Consider the following 23,469-nt stretch of genomic DNA (forward strand, 5'->3'; position numbering starts at 1 on the left):
TTATGATAAAGTTTCTTCTAAAATACCGACCTTAATTTTTTCTGCTAGAGCTGAAGTTATGATGATCTCTCTTTCTCCTTCATCATACATTTGAAAGATAAGGTTGTGCATGACATCGCCTGCAATCCAGTTAATTTCATCCTGGTGTTTGATTTGAATAGCCTTTTGTCCTTCTACACTAAAAATCTGCAGTCTTGCAACATGGCTACTGGGGAGCAGTTTAATAGTCTTTTCCACTGGTGGCACATCTTTACAACTCTATGCATGGCAAAAACATTGAATGCGACATAAATAAGACATTAAATATATACTTGTACATTTTGTGAGCGTTGGGTGTATCGGAGCTCTAACATCCACTGAGATAAATGGAGTTACTCTAGGTTTCAACTGGCCTAGGTGTAACTGAGGTCAGAATCTGGCTTCTCAAAACTACAATAAAAATGCAAATCTTAATTTCACATCTTGAAATATTAGTTATTTATAGAAATTTCCATGTTTGGAACCTCAAATCCAGTGTATTTTTTTTAAAACAACAATTTTAAAAAATAACCTTACAGCTGTGTTGAGAGTATAACCACCCTTTGAAATAGGTCAGTTTGCCATCTTACAGTTAAATAGTAACTTTTGCAGGGTTAAATACCAATGGCAGTATTTTCAGAGGTGCTGAGTGCTGCCGCTCCCCTGGACGTCAGTGGGCGATGTTAGGTTCTGTACCCCTGAAAATCAGACCTTAAGAATGTATTCATCAGTGATATAAAGTATCACCATTAATCCAAATTACTACAGCTCTTAAGCTTTGGAGATGTAAACCTGCAATATCCCTTCTTAACTAACTCTCTGAGGACACACAACCAGACTCCAAGTGCCTATGCAAAGGACTAATCTGACCAATTCAGATCCAAGGAACCCTGGACATCCTTCCCAGGATACCTAGGATCTAGGGAAAGCAACCATGCACCCAGGGTCCAGAGGCGTGGTCCCTATTAAGGCATAGGGAAAATACTTACCTTTCATAACTGGAATTCTTTGAGATGCACAGTTTTTATCTGTATTCCACTGTAGGTACCTGTGTACTTGATGCACCTGAGACCAAAGAATTCTAGTCAGTAATGTCTGTTGGTCTGCACCTGTGCCCTTGCTCTCCTTGTGCTCTATGCTGAGAGTATAAGGGGCAATGTGGACCCAGGACTCTCTAATTCCTCCTCTTACCCTGATTCAGAGAGGAGCCAAAGCAGCAGGCAAGGAGGGCAGGTAGTAAGATAGAGATAAGGACAACACATCTAAAAAAAAATGCAGTTAGAAAGGTAACTGCCCTTTCTTCGTCGAGTGCTGTTCCCCATGTGTATTCCATCGTGGGTGACTGACAAGCAGTACATAAACAGAAGGAGGGTGTGAGGATCCAGGTGATATGGGTGCTTATAGAACCACTGTCTCAAAGGACGCATCAGTGGAGGAGGTTTGGACCAAGGTGTATTGCCCAAGAATGTGTGTCTGGAACTCCACATGGCTGCCTTGCAAATAGCAAGCAGAGGTACTTCTAGAAGTGATGCTACCAAGGCTGCCTGTGCTCCCATACAGTGAGCCTGTAGCTCAGTGGGGGAAGAAGGTTGCCCACTGAATAAAAATGTAGGATACAGCCAGAGATACACTGGGAGAAAACAGCTTGTCCTCGGGCTAGACCTGCTATGGCAAGGAACAGCCCATATGACTTTCTGATCTGTTTTCTTCTCTGTAGGTAAAATGCCAAAGCTCATCTCATGTTGAAAGAATGAAGTTTCTTCTCTATGCTGAAGGTGTGGGCTTTTGGAAAGAAGAGAGGTAAGGGGATAGCCTCGTTTATGTGAACCTCCAAAACTACTTTAAGGGTGAATTTTGGATGTAGTCATAGCGAGACCCTGTCTTTATGAAATACAGTGTAAAAAGTGTCTGCCATTAGGGACTCCAGTTCGCCTACCCATCTGGCCAAGGTGATGGAAACGAGGAAAGCAACCTCCATAGTCAGGTGATGCATCAGACAGCTAAACAGGGGTTTGAAAGGTGGCTTGGTAAGTGCTGAAAGTACTAAATTAAGGTACGATTGAGCAGTTGGTCTTATTACCAGTGGGGAAGTTCTAATTAAGACCTTTAAGAACTTGATTCGGAGGTGACTGAGTGAATAAAGATAGAGAAGCCATCCCTTGGAGGGTGACAAGTGCTGATTGCAGTCAAGTGAACCTCTATTGAGCTAAAGGAATGACCTGTTGTCAATTGTTATTGCCCTCAGTTGTGGGGAAATTGTGCTAGGCATCCACCAAAATGGATCTCTGCGTTGGGTGGAGATGTCATGAACATTAGTTTGCAGCTCCTTAGTGTCCTGTCAAAACTATCTTTTGGTTGGGGAGGCAGGGTGGTGAGGCTGGGTAGCTGCAGAAGAGGTGTATTGGACAATATATCTCCATTTCTGCACCCACTACCATTTGCAAAGTAGCTCATAAATGCGCTTGTGATAGAAAGGGTGTAGCAAAGGCCTTGGCTTGCAAGGTTGCTTATGCTACTTCCTTCAGGACTGGTATATATATACACCCAGGAAGCAGAAGATTGCCCTGGAGTCTTTTAATGAATGCAAAGACTTGTCTGTCTTCTGGTGGAAAGGACTGATTTAATTAAAGGGCAAGTCATGCATGGTGTTCTGTACCTACCTAGGGAACCCTGAAGAGTGTAGCCAAGATTCCTGATGCATCACTCTAGCAGTCATCAGTGATCATGAAGCAGTATCAGCAGCATCAACTGCATCTTGTAATCAGGTTCTTGTCACTGATATGCTCTTATCAAAAAGGGTGTGAAGTAAAGCCCTATTCTCCTGGAGTAACCTGTCTTTAGAGACCAGGAATTTAGAATAATTCAAAAAAATCATTTTGCCAGGAGGGCCTGGTAATTGAAAATTCTAAATTGGAAGCTGGTGGAAGTAAACACCTTTCTCCCAATAAGGTCTAAATGCTTGGCCTCCTGAGCCACAGGGCTGGCCCTTGGGTGTTTTTAGTCCTCTCCACTGCTGCTTCGACAGCTAGGGAGTTCAGGGCAGGGTGGGAGAACAAGAACTCCACTCCCTTAGCCAGGACTAAGTATTAATTTTTGCTGCTGTCTTAGGGTAAGAAGAATGGGTAGGCTGTATGTGCCACACAGATTTTGCTGGTTCCAGAATCACCTCATTGACCGGGAGTGCTATTCAGCTAGATCCTGTAAGCTGTAGGATGTCCAGGCCCTTGTGTTATGAGTCCTGGATCTCCTTTAAGGGAATCTGAGGCTCTTCTACTACTCTCCAAAGCAGCTCTTGGAACTGTCTGTGGTTGTCAAGAAGAAACTATGAAACTGTGAGGAAGATGAAATGTGTGTTGTTACTGGTACTGGCAGATCTGGTTCATCTTCTTCCTCCTGCATAGGCAGGAAGCGCTGGTTGACCTCTTGGAGGCAAAGAGGTGTAAAGATTTCTTCTTGGATCATACTGACTCCAGATGCTATGTGTACAGGCCCCATGGCCCCCAGTAACATCAGTATGAGGGATCAAATGTAGGTTGTGGCAGACTCCAAGCTATTAGGAAAAATTGGTCCCTAGCAGCGGGTCCTTACTTAGATGGACGAGATTGGTAGTAGGAGACTCTTGATCCCCTGTCTGAGCTGAACTCCCTTGGTGGAGGGGAGGATAGTTCCACTGGTACATCTGACTCTCCTAATGATGAGAAGGTCAGGTCCAGTTCCATCTTAAGTGCCATCAGTACCCATGTCACGAAGCCATGAGTAGCTAATGGAATGGGCTTGTTTCTGGTGTTAGAATCTCTCTAGTGAGAGTCGATCCCTACAACAGGGGAGACTGCAGGTCTGGGAGAATGAAGATATCCTGTGCAGTCGTGTCGGATATACTGGAGGCTTAGAAGGCTGTGTCTTGTCGCCTCATACCACTGGAGTCAGTGTAAAGGGTCTCTTAGTAACTGGTGGTTCTTTAGGGGAATCTGACAGTAGCACCAATCAAGGAGACTTCAACCATGTAATAACTGTCGGTACCAATGGTTCACAATCCTTCGGGTCCAGGTGCTTTGTCTTAGTCAGTACTGTGGTCAGTGTCAATGACATGCAGAGCGGTACTGAAGAAACCTTGCTCTTATGTACCTTCTGATCATGGCCACAAGGCCTAGGAGAACTTAAGTCCTTGTGTCCTGTGTGCAAGGATTTTCCCAGCCTGGATGGGGACAGGAAGGGATCCCTACTCTTAGCAGATCTAGAAAGGAATCTGTTTTTATGCTCAAGAGAGAGTGCCTTTTCCTCTTGTGAGATGGGCCAGATGAAGGATCCTTGGCTCTAGTCATTCCTGGTCCTGAGTCAGACATCAAGCTAGGAGGTGCACTCCTTGATGTCTTAGGCTGATGTACCTGGGATTCTCCCCAGCCTGGATCTAACTGGGGCTCCCTGGCGCATTCCATTAGGTACTTCCGAAGCTGGAGTTTTCGTGCCTACTGCTTTCGGCTGGGAAAGGAGTGGCATATACAGTACTTAATGGAGATATGGGCTTCTCCAATGCAGTAGAGGCAGTGCTAGTGGTCGTCAATGAATGAAAAGAAGCAGGGGCAGTAGATGCAATTCCTAAAGCCAGGAAGCTTGGGGATAACTTAAGTCCTGTGCTGGGGGATCAGATGATTCCCTGGAGTGATGATTCTAACTAACTACTATCTACATTTCCAATGGACACTACTTGCTAGAATTCTCCGGTCTCAAGCACATGCATATCCACAGTGGAATACACATAGGGACCAGAACTCAAAGAACATTTTCTTACTAGGCAGTCTCTTGGAACCACTGGCACTTTAACAGGGTTTTTTTTCAGCTTATTCTGAACAACTCTTACATTTATCTGGTAGAATTGGCTTCAATAGGTCATTGTGCAGCTCCATTGCCAGAGAACACCATTCATTTTGGGATTTCAGGTCAGGCTTTATGGCAATATCCACTGTGCTCATAAACACCTTCTTGAAATAGTATCTCCAGAATCATGTGCCATCAAGAGCCTTCATATCCTTTTTAAGAGATCTTTCAGGTACCACAGGCTTTAGCTATACATTCTTCCCAGACAGTATAAAAAAAAGACACTTTTCACACCATTTGAAGTGAGGGAATATTGAAAATTAAGAGATATACCTCTTAAATCCTATTTTCTTAGGAAAGGCCCATGGCAACCAGAAGTCACAATAAATTCAATGCAAGTTAGAAAGAAAACTCTAATACTGTACCAGACTTATGCCTACACTAAACCTATCATTATAAGACGTTTTAAACTACTTCTATTTAGATCTAAACCAAGAAAATGGACAGGTTTGACCTATGACTACTCCAGCTGGTAGTCAGATACGGACTGATGGATAGCAAAAGGAAGCAGATTGTTTATAACTTTTGGTCTATGTAATGTTCAGCTCAAAGAAACTTCAGAGGAAACCACTCTTCAGGAAGGTTCCTTTACCACATGGTTAGGCACTTTTGACTTACAGAGTGTGGTTCTATAGAGGCAATATCATGTGGAAAAACCTCAGTCTTATTCTGCATTGGATTGGATATGGTAGCTACCACAATAATCCTTCCTAACTTTTTGTTGTAGAAATCAGAGCTGATGTATACTTAAAGGTCACTATGAAGTTGGTATCATAGTGCAAGATGAGGACATTTAATTGACTCCTCAGTGCAAGTAGTAGCATAGATAAGTGTTTAAGTATTAAAGAAAATTGAAATCTTGCTTATTTACTATATTATAGTCATGCCATGGACATTACCAGCCTGAAAGCCAGAAAAAGCAAATTTGTTGGAAAATAAAGATTTGATTTGATTTTTTTAAGAGAAGGAGGAGTTTACAAGTTAACTAATCTCCTCAGATTTCAAGATAAAACCAATTAAAGTTCCTCATGTTTTCTTCAACTATTGGGTTAAATGTGATAATGGCTGTGGCAGGGCTGGCTCCAGGGTTTTGGCCGCCCTAAGCAGCCCAAAAAAAAAAAAAAAAGCCACGATCGTGATCTGCAGTGGCAATTTGGCGGAAGGTCCTTTGCTCTGAGCGGGAGTGAGGGACCATCCGCCGAATTGCCGCCGAATAGCTGGACCTGCCACCCCTCTCTGGAATGGCTGCCCCAAGCACCTGCTTGACAAGCTGGGCTGTGTACAGAAACAAGTTTCTCTGAACTACAAAGAAATAACCTGTGCTGAGAGGGATCATTAAATGACAGGAATTAGAATAAAGAATGGTTTCATATTAACAATAATAATGAAATACAAAGAAAATGAAATACAGAAAAACATCAAGATGATAGGAACAGAAGATGAAAAAACAAAATCTTTTAACTAACACAAAAACAGAGTATACAACAAACTCTTAATGGCTGCAGTTTTGACACATCTTGCAGCTGTACATTCTATACATACAATTTGTGTTTATCTTGTGCTTTTTAGATAAGTATTCCAAGGCTCTTTAAACTAGTCACTATATACTATACCAAGGAAAAATTATTTTTAACTAATGCAATTTCTGCAATTCCTTCTTTTGCCTATTTTTTTAAAAAATAATCCTTTCTAAAAGAATTAATGCTTAGGTATAGCACAATGCCCTGTCCCCAGCTCAATGATGGGGATATGATGTTTGAAAACACTAAAGGCAATGAAACTCAGCTTGGGAGGAACATACCAGCCTGGAAATCCCAAATTTCTTCTGCTTATCTCTGAAATAGGTGGAAGAGGGAGGGGGAAATTCTCTGCCTTCCACTGACTGGCAGGGGTGGGGAGCAGGGAACAGAGGAACAGATTGGCTCTTAAACTCCCCATCTCCATGATTTAAAGTGCTCCTGGGCTTTTGGGGGCCATTTTCAATTGCTTCATAGCTGCCCCATCCTCCCTTCCTTCCTGTACTGACAGTATATTGAGCTGCATTTCCACAATGGTGGATCTAATCAATGGCCTATTTGGGGGATTAGGAAGGAAGTTTTTTCCCACTGGGCCAAACTGGTAGAGATCTGGTCTGTATTTTGCCTTCCCGGCAGCATTGTGAAGGCAGTTAGACAAAAGGAGTAGAGATGGAAAGTCTAACATTAGGAGATAGTATAGGACGTTTAGTTCATCACAACTTGCAGCTGGTGCCTAGTGTAGATAGAGGCCAGAAGGGCCAGCTCCCAGAGATAAACGAGACCTGGAATTTCACTGGTGGACCTTATGCCTGTAAGAAGAAAGGGAGACCTGAAGTCTTCTAAGACAGAGGTTCCCCTTAGAAGTCTCTAACCCCTTTGCATGGAGCAGAGGCAGGGACAAAGAGCCCCAGAAGAGGGTCTAACATGAGTTACTGGTTATAAGGCAGGAGTCCTGTAAATCTGTACTGGCCTCCTTTAACTGCCTGATATGTGAGGGAGTGGGCATATAGCACCCCTCCCTATTATGAAGTTCAAAAAGTTGCAGCCTGCCACTTAAATTCATCCCTACCTCTTTCATTCGCATGCATCGCCAGAGCAATACTTACAGGTATTTCAATCCTTGCTTTGAGCATCTGGTCTTTCTTTATATTCTGCACATGCAAAACTGGTCCAGTTAAAATATTTGTCCCAGCATTACTGCAATCCACGGCATACACAGGAAGATTTGGAGCACCTACAAACTATTTAAAATGCAAAATTACACTTAAATATAGTAGCATGTAAATAAGTTAAAATATGAGTTATGCAACACCAAAGGTAAGCATGGCTCTTTACAGGTAAAATGAGAGGTCCGCTCCTTCAAGAATCTTGGAATCCAAAGTCATGCTTTTCACAGCAATGGAGAACAAACAATAGGAGAGGCCTAGGAGGGTGAGGATTACAACTGTGACTGACATACACGTTTAATAATGCATATTTAATAATACATACAAGTACATGTATTATGAAGGGGCACTAGTCCTTCCTTAATTATAGAAAGAAGGTAGCTTAGTCTTAAACACTGGTTTCCAACAACCCCTCATATTATCCTAATAATTTAGGCCCAGTCTACATTAGAAAACTTTTGCTGATATAGCTACGGCAAACAGTTCCGTGTGTACACATCTTATACTGTCAGTGTAGTTTATAAAGTATACTGGCAAAAAGCACTTTTATGTCAATTTAACTGCATCTACTCTAGGGCTTTTGCTGTTATAGAAATGTCACAAGAAAACCAAACCAAACAAAACACCCCCAAACAAACAAACAAAAATCCCCATACCTTTAACTGACATAGCTATACCAGCAAAAGTTTCTAGTGTGGGCCTGCCCTTAGGAGATGTGAATAATACACTATTTGTTTTTATACAGATTAGCCTGCATTTTCATCTTTAAGCATATTTAAAATACTTTGCCTTAAATTATTTTTTTTCCAAACAATGATTCATGCCACTCAAAATTTAAGATTTGTTTAGATTTATGCCCTAAAATTGAGAGAACACTTACCACTCATTCATAAAATAAAAATGTTAAAGTTAAGTTTGTAACATGCATAAATAATACACACATGAAAATCTAAGTGCAAACATTTTTGTTAAACATTTTAAAGTTGCCTGCTGTGAGCTTATTTCTGAGAAATCTAAATACATTAAATGGGCTAGAGGAGTTAAAAAATATTAACTTCTGCAGTGCTTTGCTGACAGTTAAACAACCAGTATTACAAATAATTATTGTCATACAATATATTGTAAATAATAGTCTGTTATTTTTTATATTAAGAGTTCACTTGAGGCATTAGCTAATCCTAGACCAAACAAATGTAAGTAGGGTTCTCCCCCCCCCCCCTCTCTCTCTATATATACACGCACATACACATACACAAAAGCATGACCTGAAGTATCTTGATACTGTAATTAAATATCCTCATCCCAATATCTCTTTAATCACTAATGTGTCAGCTTTTTGTACCTCTGACATTTAGTCAGGAACTATGTGGTAGAGGTGGCACTGAAGTTGCAATTACTATGAAATCTCAAGATATCTGGAAAACTACTAGTATATTACATTTGGGTGACGGAACAAAATAGATCCTTTCCACACTTTTTTATTAAAGTAAGTGCCATAACAGAAGCCTGTGCTAGTATACATAAAATGTAGCCTACCTTACAATGAACTATCAGTTTTGGTTGTGCTGTTATATTTCCTGCTTCATCCAACACTTCAACCTGAAAGGGGAAAGATGTCCCATTTTCAATCTTTAGAATTTCAGAATCAGGTTTCACTTTCAATTGACGAGGAGGCCCTGTAAACATACCCAATTTTAGAGTAGAGGTTACACTTCAGAATTTTACAGGTTATCTGACTTCAGTTTCTCTGTGTAACAACCGTAATTTGAAAATAAACTGCCATGGTACCTTTGGTAACAAACAATCTAGCACAATTCATGAATCTTTCCTCAGAAGAATACCAGCATTGAAATAAGCAGGGGGTTCTGTCCTTGCAGGTGCATTGTTTACTATTCTCATGAATGTGCTTAAATAGACATATAGCGATCACCAGATATATAAAACACATCTTTACAAGTCACCAAGACTATCAATGTTGACCAGTAAACCAATAAAGATACTGAACCTAGACTTTCCTGTGAGATGCAGGGCAAACATATGAAATGTGCTATAGGGTGTAGATAACCACAAAGAAATCTGATCAATCATGCTAAAAGACATTCTAATCATGTAATCTACAACCTTTATAACTCATATACAAACATAAGGAAAAATAAATAAAAAGAAAAAATGATGTGATGTGGAGGGCATAGTGAGAGCTCTCAAAATAGCTTAAAAGGTAAAATAATTTGTATATGTTGTCAATCTTAATTCTAAAAATTAATGAGGAGTCCCTAAACAAAACTAACTCATTAGCTTTAAGACCAGAGGTATATGTCAAAGTCCTTCGAGAATGAATAAAGACTAAATAAATAACTTTGGTCAATTTTCAGAAATATTTTGCAAAGAATCTCTGTTCTAGTCTATTAGTTATTTAAAATTTCTAATTTCTACCCTATGCAATAAAAACAGCTATGGTGAATCATAGAGATTAATTAAAATTAAAAAAGGGAAAGGGAACTAAGTAATCAGTTATGATATCCCACCTGAGCTGGGAACTATACCTGGGTTGGGTGGGGTAGGGGGGCAGGAAAAGAGACCATGACAACTTTTGAAGACTAAATTAAAATCTCTGCTATTAAAAGGTTTACACAAACAGAGTTTGCTGATCTATCCCTTGCAGGAAATTATTTTTGAAAACCAGAGTGTAGAACAAGCTTTTGGGAGAATAAATGGTAGAAAAATATCATCAGCAAGAACCGGTTAATAAGTTTGCCTACCTTGGCTGAATGGGACCCTAAAGATTAAAAATGTCAAATGAAAAGGATAGCCATTAAGAGACCAGATGCAGAGTTTTAATTAAGCCCTAAAGTGGCAATTAAAGATCTTCAGCACAGGATTGACATGACCTACAATTGTTCCCAGGCCCATGAAACAATCTTAGCAGAGTTGCTCTTCTGTAGTTGTTGTGGTCTCCTTGCACATGGAGCACCAGTGTACTTTCAGCTTATTCTGGATGGCCTTCTACATCATAAAAAGCAAAGGGGAGGAACAAATGGAGAGAAGGAGATGAACAGACAATTCTACTCAGGAAGCAACCCCCCCTGAAACTTTAGTCCCCTAAGAAAAGCAAAGAATGAAAGAGATTTTGCTCACTATTGCCCCCAAATTAGCTTTAAAAGGTAGGATTGCACTGAATCAATTGCTCTGAAGTGTTACTGCACTGCCAAAGACAGATTCCAGTGCAAAGTATGTGACCATGCCCTGCAATTCTATGGACAAATCTCAACTGCGTCTGGTATTTGCAGGAAGAAAGAAAATGTCCAAATATCTTTGACATAGGAGGAGGTGAAAATTCAGAAGTACATCTTTCATTTTATCTAATCTGATCAAATTAGACTATTATACCCGTTCTCAGAAGGGAGCATTTACATCTGTCTGCAGACCAGAAAAAGGTAATGGAATAAAAAAGAAATTACAGGTGGACCTGCTAGTCTAACTATAAGGAAGGCTACCACAGAATAATTTCCCCAAAATTGCTTGGCAAACCTGATGTTGGTCAAAAGGGCAAAGGCCAAGAGTAGTTAACCCATGACATACCTGACACACCTCATACATTTTCCTTATCTGGAAAAGCCTGTGCAAAAAGGAGTAACAGCACCATCGGAACAAGGCACCATGGTAAATCTCTTACATGTACTGTATAAGTGGAACTGCTTGAGAAATTGGTATTTGCAATGTTGTTGTAGCCAGGTTAGTTCCAGGATATGACAAAGACAAGGTAAAGAGACGCTCTATTGAGCTCAGAAGCTTGTCTCTTTCACCAACAGAAGCTGGTCCAATAGAACAGTGTTACTTACTGTAACTGTTGTTCAAGATGTGATGCAGATGAGTATTCCATGCAGATGTGCATGCACACAGTGCACCAGAGCCAGAGAACTTTCCCTAGCAGTACCTGTAGGGGCGGTGCTCACGTCTTATGGCCTTATGCCCTCTCCTGGCCGTATAAGGGTGGCGCCATCCCGGCCCCCATCAGTTCCTTCGCACCGAATGTCAGAGGAGACGGAGGATGGGTTGTGCAATACATGTCTGCTTCACATCTCAAAGAACAAAAGTTACAGTAAGTGACCATGTTTTCTTCTTTGAGTAGATACAGCCATGTATTCCATGCAGATGTCTCTCAGGTAGTACTCGCAGTAGCTGGGGCTCGGAGTCTGTTTGAACACAGACTGTGGGACTATCGTCCCAAAGTTTGCATCTGAGCAGGACGCAGCAGAATGGCACAGTGATTTGTTAACATACATACATAGGGTCAAGTGGCAGTCTTGCAAATATCCAAAATGGGAACATCACTTAGAAACACAATCAATGTCATCTGGGCTCTCATAGAATGAGCTCTCACTCTGTGGTGGAGGGGAGAGAGGGCACAGTCTGAGCTACAACAACTATATACACAACAGGGGTGGGCAAACGTTTTGGTCCAAAGGCCACAAAGGGGAATAGAAATTGTATGGCGGGCCATGAATGCTCACAAAATTGGGGATGAGGTGTGGGAAGGGGTGCAGGCTCTGGGGTGGGGCTGGGGATGAGGAGTGTAGGAGGGTGCTCCGGGCTGGGATCGAGGGGTTTGGAGAGCGGGAGGGGGATCAGGACTGGTGCAGAGAGTTGGGGTGTGGAGAGTGGCTCAGGGGGTGCAGGCTCCAAGTGATGCTTACTTCAAGCGGCTCCTGGAAGCAGTGGCATGTCCCTTCTCAGGCACCTGTGCGGAGGCGCGGCCAGGCAGCTCTGCATGTTGCCCCATCTGCAGGCACCACCCCTGCAGCTCCCATTGGAGCATGTAGGAGCCAGAGTGGGACCATGCCGCAGCTTCCAGGAGCTGCATGGTGCGGCCCCAACTCTGCGCCCTGACTGAAGCACCGGAGCTGGGCCGAGCCACATGGTCCGGCCCCCAACCCAGCGCCCTGGCTGGAGCTGGGCCAAGCCGCGTGGTCCGGCCCCCTACCCAGCGCCCCAGTCGGAGCACCAGAGCGGGGGCCGGCTTAAAATAGCTTGCAGGCCAGAGTAGTTTGCCCACCTCTGATATACAAGAAAAGTCTCAGGTAACTGAGACAGAAAGCACGAGGTGAAATAATACCACACAGCTCCGACTCCAGCCATGAGCAGTGAGAAGAAACTGATAGTGGCATCACACTTGTACAGCGGGGGAGGGGAGAAGGCTGCAAGACCTGAGCGCTCCTCTACATGTACTGCTAGACAAAGTTCTCTGGCTCTGGTATGGTGTGCGGATGCACACCTACATGGAATACACAACCGCATCAACTCGAAGAATAAAAAAAAATTACCTCACCCACACCGTCTCTGAGAAATTCTTAGCTGTTCATGCCAAAAAAATTCCACTTACAGAGGGGACCCACATTTGTTCAGTTCCAGTGCATCCACAACAGGACTGAGAAATCTGGTAGGGTACTGCTTACAGACTACTAAATGGCATGAGAGGAATGCATGATGCTAAAGTCAGCAACTACCATAGGATGCACACTTTGAATTTGAGACCCTGTATCTATACACCCCCAGCCAAGATTTCACAGTTTGAATGAAAAACCTAGAATTTGCTCACAAAGTGACCTATCTAAAAAGGGAACAAAGAAGATGGAAACTAGTGGGCAACCAAAAGCTCCAGAGAAGTAAGAGGAAATAAATAAAAATGCTAAATAATTGTGCCTGGTTAGAAAAAGTTTGTGATCAGAAAAAAGGATTCAAAATAAAACAAAATGTATCTCAGACAAGCAGGTGATTTCCAACTGCTAAGAGAACAGGTAGAGCTGGAATGCTGAGTGAATGTTTTCCATATAAAGGGGGATGGCATCATAAAGTTTGTTTTAAGTTTCCAGTCTTCACTTGCTAGTAATAATATACAAAGCCCAGTACCTGGACTTACATATTATGGACAATAACAGATGATAAATTATGTAGAGGTAAATGTACATCTCATCAGGTATTGTGTCTTCTTGAATGGAGGCACACTATTACAAAAAAAAGTGTTAGAATATTTTTTAACATGTCATCACAAATATTTCAAAATACTTACCAGGCAGTAATCTTATTTTCAAGATCTGTGAGTCTTCTTTCAAACCAGGAAGAATAACCTTCAGATTGAAATTCTATTGAAAAGAACATTGTAAGGATTAACGCTGAACAAATGCAGATCGTAGATTTGTTTACATAAATTCTCAACCTACAAAAACATATTTTGGACTTTCATGCATATTTTTGTGAAATTCCAGAGGCTTACACAAATTTTCTGTATTAAGTTGCAAACTAGATTATCAGTTTTCTCCAGAGAGCTCTATTCTAGTTGCTGAATATCAGCCAACATGAACCCAGACACTTTAAAAGCAGTTAACATAACTTGTGGTTGGCCTGCCTAGATGCATGCATAAGCTTTTTTTAAAAAAGTTAGTTTTTTGGGGGGGTGGGGATGGGGGGGGTTAAAGAAGAGATATGCAGACCTTGTCTCCATCGCTCTCTATCTGCTTGAAACAAGACACCAAGAAGTGAAGGAGAGTGAATACCAGTCTGGACAGCTAATAAAAATGTAGGTAACTCTAGTTATATAATAATCTGTAAGTGTTGATTTGAAGATATATCACTAATAATCACTAAGCCCAGGCTCCCAGTTCAAGAACTCCCATAAACCCAAACTTCTAGGAATTAAATCCAACAGGGAGCACTGCAGTCCTTGGGTGCCTCATATTTTGTAGCTACTTGAAAATGTTTATTTGTATACAAATTTGTAAGAGTACGTAATAAAATAGTTACAAAACAAACTGAGTAGACATAATTGTAAGTGGTTGATTGCATTTCCCTTTCTTCCGCCCCAGAGATGTCAAATCTGGGAAACGAAAGCTCCAAAAATTGCTCATGAAAATAAATGCAAACAATACTGCAAAAGGCAGAAAAAAATAGATGACAGGTAAACACTCTGATCAAAGTCCTCACAAACTGGTGATGGAGGCCATATAAATACCCAGCTCGATCAATTATCTGCATTTGTGAAGGTGTAGATCTGGAATAAATTTTAATTTACACCAGCCTAGCAGCACATGTAATTCTGCAGAGGACAGAATGGATGATGTGCAGTGAAAGAATCAGGAGTACACTCACTGAACAGGTGGGATAAAAATATTTAAGAATAGTCTCATTCACTGCACTATTCTTTCTGCACAATGAATGAGTCCTGCAGAACATTTACATGCTCTAAAGAAGGCAAACAAAAAAGGGGGCCGCGTTAAAGTTACAAGGCCAGCTATAACTTTGACATTACTTAATTTGAGTCCTTCACTTTCCCCTAAAGGTTTTCTGGAGTTATTAAATTTAGGTTATTGTATGGAACGATGATGATGAATGGCTAAACATATGAATTCTGTTATTTAAACTTCTCGCTGCAGAAAACCATATGCCAGTCTATGGCAATAATATTTAGAGCAGACCTATTATGAGTAACAAGAAAGAAGTTCTAAAAAACTTATGTATAATGTTAGCATTCATTTTATTCAGCATAAGCAGCAACTCATATGGTTTTTAAACAAGTTCTCTTACAGATTTATTCATAGGAGTTTACACACTCACTAACACCACACTGACCAAATAAGAGAAACTTTACATAGCCTCAAATAATAATATTTTAAGTTCTGACCATATGAAATATAATCTATATTATATAATATTCCTCAGAATCTACAGCAGTTGTGGACAGCAGTATAAAAGCTATCAACAATAACATGTATTCAATGGCAAAAAACTATGTTAATATAGAGTTATGGTTGGTTGGTGGTATGTTGTCCCCCTGCAGAACACTGAGTTGAGCAAAACTTAAAACTTCTGAAAACCAGAAAATGCACAAGTTAAGGTTGCCCATGCAACCTTGACTCTACCCTCTTTCAACAATGCCCCAGTATGACCATTGACACACATCTTTTACCCTGACAATCCCACAGGTGCTGAAACATACAAGCTCTTCACCTCTTTTACAACCCATTCACTCTCACCCACAGGATTAGGTCTAACACTATTAAATGTGAAAGGGGGGGGTTGGGGTGCACTGCCAGAACAGGCCTCCCTCATCTCAGCCCAGAATCTCTCCTGCTCTCCTCTACTACTTATCCCCATTTATCCCTCTCCCCTCTCCCCCTATTCATCCACCTCTCTGCCTCCTAATACTCCTCCCCTTCCAGGAAGCATTCACATGTTTAATTTAACCCCCACTGCCAAAGACTGATTACATTACCCTCAAAATAAAATTGCCACCCATGCCTCAAGAACTGTAGCAACTTCCTGCCATTCAGGCCTGGTTTACACCTAAAACTTAGGTCAACCTAGCTAGATCACTCAGGGATATGAAAAATTCACACCCAAGAGAAGCGGTAAAGCCGACGTAAGCCCCAGTATAGACACCACTAGTCAACAGAATAATCCTTCCATTGACCTAGTTCAGGGGTCGGCAATCTTTCAGAAGTGGTGTGCCGAGTCTTCATTTATTCACTCTAATTTAAGGTTTCGCGTGCCGGTAATACATTTTAACATTTTTAGAAGGTCTCTTTCTATAAGTCTATAATATATATCTAAACTATTGTTGTATGTCAAGTAAATAAGGTTTTTAAAATGTTTAAGAAATTTCATTTAAAATTAAATTAAAATGCAGAGCCCCCCGGACCAGTGGCCAGGACCAGTGTGAGTGCCGCTGAAAATCAGCTCGCGTGCCGCCTTCGGCATGCGTGCCATAGGTTGCTTACCCCTGACCTAGTTTCTGCCTCCTGAGGCGGCGGATTAACTACAGCAATGGAAAACCCCTTCCGTCACTGTAGCAAGTGTCTACACTATAAGCACTACAGCTGCAGCTGTGCTGCTCTAGTGCTTATAATGCAGACATAGCCTCTTTCAGACATTCCTTTTGTTTTAGGGGGGGCTTGTGATTAATTTATTTTTAGTTATGTTAATTGAAGGGCAAGCAATCCAGCAATTGGAGGTGCGATTCATCCAATCATTAGTACCTCTCAGTTTAACAGTACAAGGCAGCAAAAGGAAATTTTCTTCTGAGGGTTTGGAATTCAGAAATCTGTTGGTCAAATGACCCCAAATTTGGATCACTGATGCAAACTCAGACCACCCCCCCAATCAAGCACACCAAATTTCAAAACAATCCAATTAACCATTCGTATTTTAGACCACTTACAAGAGCCCAGCTTTAGAGCATATAAAATGACAGGAATGGAAACCCTCCACCCATTTTTTTCTGTACTGGTATATGCACACTGTAAAACGTACATTTTCTTAATTACCATTCTTATTTTGGGTCTTCCAAAGATTTAGTGGGTGCCATGCACTATCTTGGGCAAAACTTGATGGTTTGAGACCATTTTGATCACCATCACATCAATAGTTTGATGTTAGCTTTTGGGGAGGGGAGAAACTTGGAACTTTTTTAAAAAATGGCTATTTCCCCCCCAGGGTTTATATCTCTGGAATCCCATGCTCAAATGACTCCAAATTTGGGTCACTAACCCTACCCTGTACCTTTCTGAGGCTTACTAATTTTCAAAGATATCCAAATAAGCACGCCAATTTTAGCGGTCTTAGAAAACTTGACCTTTAATCAGATGTCATGACGCAATGTTAACTACAGTTGCGCTCCTGTGCCACTTTAATTACAGAGTAGGGTCACAGAATCATAGAAAAGTGGGGCTGGAAGGGACCTCAAGAAGTCATCTAGTCCATCCCCCTGCACTGAGATAGAACCAAGTAAATCAAGACCATCCCTGACAGGTGTTTGTCTAACATGATTTAAAAAACCCTCTAATGATGAAGATACCACAACCTCCCTTGGATACCTATTCCAAACCTTAACTAACCTTTCAGTTAGTAAGTTTTTCTTAATATCTAACCTGTATCTCCCTTGCTAGAGATTAAGTCCATTACTTCTTTTTCCTACCTTCAGTGGACAGAGAGAACAATTTATCACCATCCTCTTTATAACAGACTTTCACATATTTGAAGACTTATCAGGTGTCCGTTCAGTCTTCTTTTCTCAAGAATAAACATGCCCAGTTTTTTAACCTTTCCTCATGGGTCAGGTTTTCTAAACCTTTTATAATTTTTTGTTCTCCTCTGGAATCTCTCCAGTCTTTCCTAAAGTGTGGTGCCAAGGACTGGACATAGTATTCCAGCTGAGGCCCCACCAGTACATTACAGAGCAAGAGAACTATCTCCTGTGTCTAACTGCTATTAATACACCTCAATGATATTAGCCCTTTTTTGCAACAGCATGACATTGACTCTCATTCAATTTGCGATCGGGGACTGGTCCTGCTTTGAGCAGGGGGTTGGACTAGATGACCTCCTCAGGTCCCTTCCAACCCTGATATTCTGTGATCAGCTTAATATCCCTTAGATCCTTTCCAGCAGTACTACCTCCCAACTAGTTAGTCCCCATTTTGTATGTGTACATTTGATTTTTCCTTCCTAACCAAAATACTTTGTTCTTATCGTTATTGAATTTTATCTTGTTGATTTCAGACTAATTCTCCAATTTCTTAAGGTCTTTTTCAATTCTAATTCTAATTCCAAAAAGCTTGCAAACCCTCCCAGCTTGGTGTCATCTGCAAACTAAACTAAACTAAAACTTACTTTAAAAAAAAAAAAGATATATCACACCTACTGATATGTCATCCACTAGAACAGTAACCCCTGTCAAAGGAAATTAGGTTGGTTTGGCATGATTTCTTTTTGACAAATCCATGCGGTCTATTCCTTATCACCCTATTGCCCTTTAGGTGCTTACAAATTGATTGTTTAATAATTTGTTCCACTATCTTTTCAGATATTGAAGATAAGCTGACCCGGCTAAATTCCCAGGTCCTCTTTGCTCCTCTTTTTCAAGATAGGTACTATATTTGCCCTTTTCCAGTCCTCTGGGACCTCAGCCATCCTCCATTTTGTGCCTTACCCTTTCTGATTGCATTTACATTTAAGACAATCCAAGAAACATGTATGTTTGTTGTAAGAGATGCTGCATCCAAGTAAATTAACGTTAGAATCATAGGACTGGAAGGGACCTCGAGAGGTCATCTAGTCCAGTCCCCTGCACTCATGGCAGGACTAAGTATTAACTAGACTATCTCTGACATGTGTTTGTCTAACCTGCTCTTAAAAACTCCGATGATGGAGATTCCACAACCTCCCTAGGCATTAGTGCTTAACCACCCTGACAGTTAGGAAGTTTTTCTTAATGTCCAACCCTTGCTGCAATTTAAGCCCACTGCTTTTTGTCCTATCCTCAGAGATTAATAACAATTTTTCTCCTTCCTCCTTATAACAACATTTTATGTACTTGAAAACTGTTATGTCACCTCTCAGTCTTCTCTTTTCCAGACTGAAAAGATTCGGTTTGTTTAATCTTCCCTCATAGGTCATGTTTTCTAGACACTTAATCATTTTTGTCGCTCTTCTCTGGACTTTCTCCAATTTGTCCACATTTTTCCTGAAATGTGGCATCCAGAACTGGACACAATACTCCAGTTGAGGCCTAATCAGCGCGGAGTAGAGCAGAAGAATTATTTCTCATGTCTTGTTTAAAACACTCCTACCAATACATCCCAGAATGTATTGCATACAGTGTTACACTGTTGACTCATATTTAGCTCGTGGTCCACTATGACACCCTCCGCCCCCCCGATCCCTTTCTGCAGTACTCCTTCCTTGGCTGTTATTTCCCAATTTGTATGTGTGCAACTGATTGTTCCTTCCTAAGGAGTACTTTGCATTTGTCCTTATTGAATTTCATCCTATATACTTTAGATCATTTATCCAGTTTGTCCAGATCATTTGGAATTATAATCCTATCCTCCAAAGCACTTGCAACTCCTCCCAGCCTGATATCGTCCACAAACTCTATAAGTGTACTCTCTATGCCATTATCAAAATCATTGATGAAGATATAGAATAGAACCGGACCCAGAACTGTTCCCTGGCTGCGGGACCTTACTCGTTATGTCCTTCCAGCATGACTGTGAACCACTAATAACTATTCTCTGTACAATATTCTAACCAGTTATGCACCCACCTTATAGTAGCACCATCTAGATTGTATTTCCCTAGTTTGGTTATGAGAAGGTCATGCGAGACAGTATCCAAAGTTTTACTAAAGTCAAGATATACCACGTCTACCGCTTCCCCCACATCCACAAGGCACGTTACACTGTCAAAGAAAGCTATTAGGTTGGTTTGACACAATTTGTTCTTAAGTAAAATTCAGCATGGATTTGTCATCACCTTATCATCTAGATGTTTTCAAATTGATTGCTTAATTATTTGCTCCATTATCTTTCCGAGTACAGAAGTTAAGCTGACTGATCGGTAATTCCCCGGGGTGTCCTTATTTCCCTTTTTATAGATGGGCACTATATTTGCCCTTTTCCAGTCTTCTAGAGTTGCTCCAGTTTTCTCTGACTTTTCAAAGATAATTGCTAATGGCTCAGATATCTCCTCAGTCAGCTCCTTGAATATTCTGTGATAACATCACCCTTATTTTTTACCCCTTTTATCCTTACCCAGAGACTTTCAACAAGTCTGTCTCCTATTTCCATCTCAATCTCAGTCCAAGTGTATACATTTCTAATATAGAACGCAACATCTCCTCCTTTTTTCCCCCACCTGTCCTTCCTGACCAAGCTGTACCGTTCTGTACCAATATTCCAGTCATGCATATTATCCCACCAAGTCTCTGTAATGCCAACTATGTCATAGTTGTATTTTACTAGCATTTAGAGTTATTCCTGCTTATTCCCCATACTTCTAATAAGAAAAGATAAAAGACAACGGAATACTAAAATGCATTTTACATATAAAGCAGTGAGCAGTTTTAATATACTGCCCAAATTTAAATAACTCAGCTTACCTTGCCCAGGTAATTGTTTACGTGGCCTTTAGCAGTGACACCCTTAATGATGCAGTTTGTTCCTTTACTTATTTCTTCATATTGTAAAGTCAAACCACTACAAAAATAAATTACAATTAATTTAAAGAAAAGCATTTTAATTCTCACCCAAAATATAATCAAGATGTAAGAATGCTTGGACGCAACAGGAGGTGTCAATTTACATTAAAAATACCTAGTCCAACACCTTGTAAAATTAAAGAACAATAGTGTTTAAAAGAGTTACAAAAAAGGGAGAATAAAAATTCGATATGTTTAATTACCTAGCTTCAAGAATTGGCTCAATATCAGTTGCCAGCTGTGTGGGATGACCAAATTCATCCTGCAAGTCCAAAGGAATATTAAAAGGTACTCCAACTCGAAATGGAGGATCCAAAAGACTCACTGAAAATTTTTCTGGTTTCCCCTCTAAGAGAGAAAAAAGTTAATGTAGGTAATTTTATCTGTAACTACACATTATATTTCTTTTAACTAAGGCATCAGTACAGACACCTAAGCTCCCACCCTAATAGGCAAATAGATGGGGGGGGAGGGAGAGGTAGGGTCCCATCCTAATAGGCTAGTAGACAATAAACTGAGATTTTTGGCAGCAGTGATAGATCAGAACCTCCCAGTCTCTCCTCCTTCTGTCTGTATGGATTTAGGAGTAATTGTTTAAAATGCAAACATATAGGTGTAAGAACTTGTATAAAACATGTCTGCAACTTCAGAGTACTGTGAAATGTCTCAACAAAATCCAATGGGACAGTGGACAGCTTTGTAAAATTAAACAATTTACATATTCTTCGGATTTACATAAACAAAATTCAGTTTACATGCAAGGATCAACATTTTTGTTATCCAGTTGTTCCCAACTTGAGCCACTTAATGCATCCTGATTTTTTTAAAAAATTTTGAGCACTCTCATCCTTTGAAAATAACCCTCTCCCCTTTACCATGTTTTGAGAAAATCGCTCGAAAAAGTCAAAGCACCCAAAAATCACTTTGCCACGGACTGTACACAGGAGTACAAACAGAGACCTCTGTAACTTGGAATGAAGTCTACTGGGGAGCTAACAATCTTAGAATAAATTGCTTTGTCCCGTCGAATTTTCAACAGGACCTTGGATAGAAGAGAAAATGGGAGAAAGGCATACAAGAGGTCCCTGTCCCATTAGAGGATGAGGGCTTCTCCCATGGAATGTTTTCCCAGGCCAGCCTTGGAGCAGTAACGAGGACATTCGGCCTCTCATCTGCACCCTGTACTGATAATGGTCCTGCCTGAAGATAAACCGTAGAAATCTCCTGTGTGACGGTCGTATTGAGATGTGGAAGTAGGCATCTTGAGGTTGAGGGCCAAAAACTAATCTCCTGGCTCAATAGCTGGAATAATGGCTGCTAGCATGACCATCTAGAACTTCTGTGCCTTCACACATTTGTTTAATGCCCTTAGATCTAGAATGGGCCTCCAACCTCCCTTCGCCTTGGGGATCAGGAAATAACTGGAGTAAAATCCCTTGCCCCTGAGATGCGCCAGGACTGGTGCTGTGGCTCCTAGGCATAACAAACGATCTATTTCCTGGCATAGTAGATTCTTGTGACAAGGGTCCCTGAAGAGGGATGGGGAAGGAGAGTGGGAATGGGGGCTGGACTTGAATTGAAAGGTGTAACCCTTTGAAATAATCTCCAAGACTTATCTGTCAGAGGTAATATTCTCCCAACTGCTATACAAGAGGGCCAACTTCTGAAGGGGCATGTGTAGATGGCAGCTGATGCTGCAAGGTATAGTTGCTTGGGTCCTTGACCCATCAAAAGTACTTATAAGAGACTGAGAGGTCATGGATTGAAGCTGACTGCTTTCATTTTTGAACACTGGACCTCTTACGCTCCAGCACATAATAGAGCTGAGATGGTGGGTATTGAGGAGGTAATGACCTGTGCTGTGACTGAGAGCACCTTTAAGGTGCAGAGAGAAGATCCCATCTTCTCAGTGACGAGCTTGGGCCCTTCAAATGGGAGATCTTCCACTGTCATCTGCAGCAATTTGGGCAACACCAGAAAGATGTATCCAAGAAGCCCACCTCATTACCACTGCCGTGGAGACGAGCAAGTGGCTGTATCGACTGCGCTTGAATTGTTGAGACACTATCCATGTGTGTGTTTCAACTTGGAACTTTGATCATATAAGTCAGTGGCCAGCTCACCAAGTAAAGAAAACACAAAAACATGCGATCAGTGAGCTTGGTTCAAAATGAACCTTTTGGATGGCATCACACTGAGAGCTCATGTGAATGATTGATGAGAGGGTAAATGTCAACTGATCTTTGGTCTCTGTCTGTTTTGCAATCCCTTCCAAAATATTAATTAGAAAAAATCAGTAATGGAACACCCACAGGGCATATTTTGATGATTTGTGACTCCTTTGAGAACAGAGGGTATAAATGCTAAGAACATCATAAGTTAGTTAATTAGCTCCTCAATTAATATCTGAAAAGATTCATGACGCTGTAAGACAGAGGGTCTCAGGGTAGCCAAAACCCTGCTACGAGAGACTTTTGTAGGACTTTTGAACCAGAGGGCCTCAGGGTAATCAAGACCCTGCTTTGGAGGACATTTGACAGACCAAGTACAAAGAGAAGAGAAGTCTCCATTTAGGATTGGTAGCTATACCTGGTTTGTTTGCTAATCACGATACTGTGTATGGCCAACATAGTTAGCGAAGGTTTATGCTTGGGGAATTGAGGCTTATTAGGAAGACGGATTATGTAACTTTTTACTGCTTGTGTAATTCTTTCTCCAATAAACTGCTGTGTGTAGCAAATTGAATCCGAATTTTCACTGGTACCGGTAACAATCTGCTCAGCTGTGGGCCATTAAATATCTGTTTCAACAGAGAGATAGCTTCCCCATCAAGTCTTTTCTCCTGTTCTTCAAAAGTTTCCTC

General features: G+C 41.0%; 1 protein-coding gene across 3 annotated transcripts in view; it reads right to left on the reverse strand.

Annotated features, from left to right (window-relative positions):
- SMCHD1 (structural maintenance of chromosomes flexible hinge domain containing 1) overlaps positions 1–23,469 on the reverse strand; it is a 168,956-nt gene that overhangs the window by 73,686 nt on the left and 71,801 nt on the right. For all 3 annotated transcript variants that reach the window (XR_010598829.1, XR_010598828.1, XM_005310383.4), the window contains exons 20-25: positions 20,810–20,954; positions 20,508–20,604; positions 13,644–13,716; positions 9,113–9,252; positions 7,517–7,651; positions 31–258 (exon numbers count right to left, since the gene is read on the reverse strand). Coding sequence is in view for 1 of the 3 variants with exons in the window: in XM_005310383.4 (XP_005310440.2) it covers positions 31–258; positions 7,517–7,651; positions 9,113–9,252; positions 13,644–13,716; positions 20,508–20,604; positions 20,810–20,954 (818 nt within the window). In the remaining 2 variants the exon portion in view is untranslated. The remainder of the gene's footprint in view (positions 1–30; positions 259–7,516; positions 7,652–9,112; positions 9,253–13,643; positions 13,717–20,507; positions 20,605–20,809; positions 20,955–23,469) is intronic.

The sequence above is a fragment of the Chrysemys picta genome, chromosome 2 (assembly GCF_011386835.1).
Source record: "Chrysemys picta bellii isolate R12L10 chromosome 2, ASM1138683v2, whole genome shotgun sequence".
In the NCBI taxonomy this organism is placed as follows: domain Eukaryota; kingdom Metazoa; phylum Chordata; order Testudines; family Emydidae; genus Chrysemys; species Chrysemys picta.